At 46.1% G+C, this 2,649-nt stretch overlaps 1 protein-coding gene across 1 annotated transcript in view; it reads right to left on the bottom strand.

Annotated features, from left to right (window-relative positions):
* Positions 1–1,328: 1,328 nt before the first annotated feature.
* Positions 1,329–2,649, bottom strand: part of Tmed6 (transmembrane p24 trafficking protein 6) — an 11,133-nt gene continuing 9,812 nt past the window's right edge. The window contains exon 4 of the mRNA XM_050144432.1: positions 1,329–1,556. Within this exon, the coding sequence (XP_050000389.1) occupies positions 1,329–1,556 (228 nt within the window). The remainder of the gene's footprint in view (positions 1,557–2,649) is intronic.

The raw sequence follows: 2,649 nt of genomic DNA, 5'->3' as shown, positions 1-2,649 counted from the left end.
AAAAAACCAAAAAAAAAAAAAAAAAAAAAAAAAAAACAACCAAATTCCTGTCCTCTGAAAGAGACTTAACTGCAGAGCCACCTTCCCTGCCTGTGTTGAAACATTTTTGTTATTTTTAATTGAAACAGGGTCTTACTGTGTATTTGAACTCAAAGAACCATCTACCTCTGAAGTGCTGGAATAAATGGGTGAATGCTACAGTGGGCTCAGAACATTTTTTTTCTTTTTCTTTTTTTTTTTTTTTGAAATGATTTGTTAGCCCTGGCTGTCCTAGAAGTTGCTCTGTAGACCAGGCTGGCCTCAACTCAGAGATCCACCTACCTCTGCCTCCTGAGTGCTGGGATTAAAGGCGGGCACCACCACCACCCAGCATCTTTATTCTTTGAGCCAGGGTCTCACATTGTATCTAAGCTGGTCTGAAACACTAAGTAGTCAGGCAGTCTGCCTTACCCTCTCAAGCGATGGTATTGTAGGTCGGTGTCACTGCACCTAGTTTCCTCTAAAATATTTTCTTTAAATATTTTTATTTCCTTTAAAATATTTTCAACCACGGAAAGGCCCTGTAGGGCCAGCAAGATAGCTCATTGGGTAGACTGGAAGAGTGATAGGGCATGTGCCACCAAGGCCACCAGGTTTGATGCTGAGTCCAGTCCCTAGGACAAGGAAGGAGGGAATGCTGACCGTCACGGTCCCATCTGATAGATGAAAACTCCGTACAGCCGCTCAGCAAAGCTCTGCTCTGTCCCATCGCTTTCAGCTCCCTCTCAGAGCTTTCTAACGTGTTCTGAGATACGGTCCTGAACTGTGGAGGCTCATCTTAGGGCTTCCACCTCTGGTGTGCTATAGTGCACACCTGTGTGCCCCACTCGTTCATCTGGTGCTAGGATCAAAGCCGCTGCCCGCGAAGCAGGGCCCCCGTCGACTGAGCTCCATCTTCAGAACCCCCTTCCACGGTTTCCATTACCTTCTGAGTGGAGTTGAAGGTGAGGGGACAGCTGTGTAGAGGCTGGTATTTTCCAGTGGGGGTGGTGTACACACCTTGGCAGATGCAAGTGGGGAGGCAGACACAAGTGAAATCTCTTGAGTTTGAGGCCAGCTGGATCTCCACAGTAAATTCTAGGCCAGTCAAGGCTACATACTGAAACTGTCTCAAAAACTGGTATTTCATTTTAGCATATAATACATATTTTAGAATAATCAGCATCAGAATTCACTTTTTTACTACCACTTGCATTTATTAATGAACACAAATAAGATTTAAGTTGATTTATTTTTCTCCTCCAAAAAAAAAGCTGATTTGACCGAAGCGTTGACAAAGATGCCGTATATCAGCATCTCAGCTTCGTGTCAGCAGCTGAGCTGGTGAAAAGACGTTTCAAGAAATACAGCTGTAGGACCCCAGAAAGAACAATAACGAGGCTCTGGGCTGCGGACCACCAGTTCACATAGGTGTAGGTGGACTGGAGAAGGAGAAAGTCAGCCACTTTCCTCATCCTGGCAAAGTTGCAGAAACGCCACATGTGGAAAACATGGATCTCCACCCTTCGTGTACTGTCCTGTGGGAAGGGAGGAAAGCTGCTCTGGCTGCTGCTGGGCCTCCCCTGACAAAGCTAATTTACCTAAGTCATGGTGCTCATGACCCTGACATACATAAGGCTCTAGAACTCGGCAGGCAGAGGCAGGTTAGATCTCTGCGAGTTCCTGGCAAGTTCCAGGGCAGCCAGAGCTGTTACACAGAGAAACCCTATCTTGAAAAAAAACAGCTGGGCAGTGGTGGCGCATGCCTTTAATCCCAGCAGTCAGGAGGCAGAGACAGGTGGATCTCTGAGTTCAAGGCCAGCCTGGTCTACAGAGCGAGTTCTAGGACAGGTTCCAAAGCTACAGAGAAATCAGGCAAACAAAACAAAACAAAACCCAAAATGGTACTTTGGCTGTATTTGAAAATTTCTGCTGAGGCAGTTTTAAAGTTGGGAGGTATGCATGGGGCCTTAGGCTGTACCTAGGAGGAAGAAGGATTTCCTAGTATCCAGTAGCATCCAGAAAACTCAGGACCCACAGAGTCTTGCACATTTTAGGTAAATCCTATTTTCTATCTTAATTAATTAATTAATTAATTTTTTTTAAGACAGGGTTTCTTTGTGTAGCCCTGGCTGTCCTGGAACTTACTCTGTAGACCAGGCTGGCCTCGAACTCACAGAGATCCATCTGCCTCTGCCTCTGCCTCCTGAGTGCTGGGATTAAAGGTGTGTGCCACCATCACCCAGCAAGGTAAATACTCTTTTACTGAGCTACTTTTCATGTAGCCCAGGCTGGCCTCAAACTCTGCATAGCCAAGGATAACTTTGAATTCCTGATCTACTCTGTTGAGTTACGGTTATAAGCTGCTATCATCAGTACCAGGAATAATTCTAGAACGATTCTAGAAGTGTGTACTCTGCATGTCATTACCCTCTGACTGATGTCTTCTCCCTCCAACTCTGTTAGGCTTATAAACAAATACCTTGCTGGGCGGTGGTGGCGCACGCCTTTAATCCCAGCACTCGGGAGGCAGAGGCAGGCGGATCTCTGTGAGTTCGAGACCAGCCTGGTCTACAAGAGCTAGTTCCAGGACAGGCTCCAAAACCACAGAGAAACCCTGTCTTGAAAAAA

The sequence above is a fragment of the Alexandromys fortis genome, unplaced genomic scaffold, assembly GCF_014885135.2.
Source record: "Alexandromys fortis isolate MF-2015 unplaced genomic scaffold, M_Fortis_MF-2015_v1.1 scaffold_1, whole genome shotgun sequence".
Lineage (NCBI taxonomy): Eukaryota > Metazoa > Chordata > Mammalia > Rodentia > Cricetidae > Alexandromys > Alexandromys fortis.
This window is presented reverse-complemented; position numbering and strand designations above follow the sequence as displayed.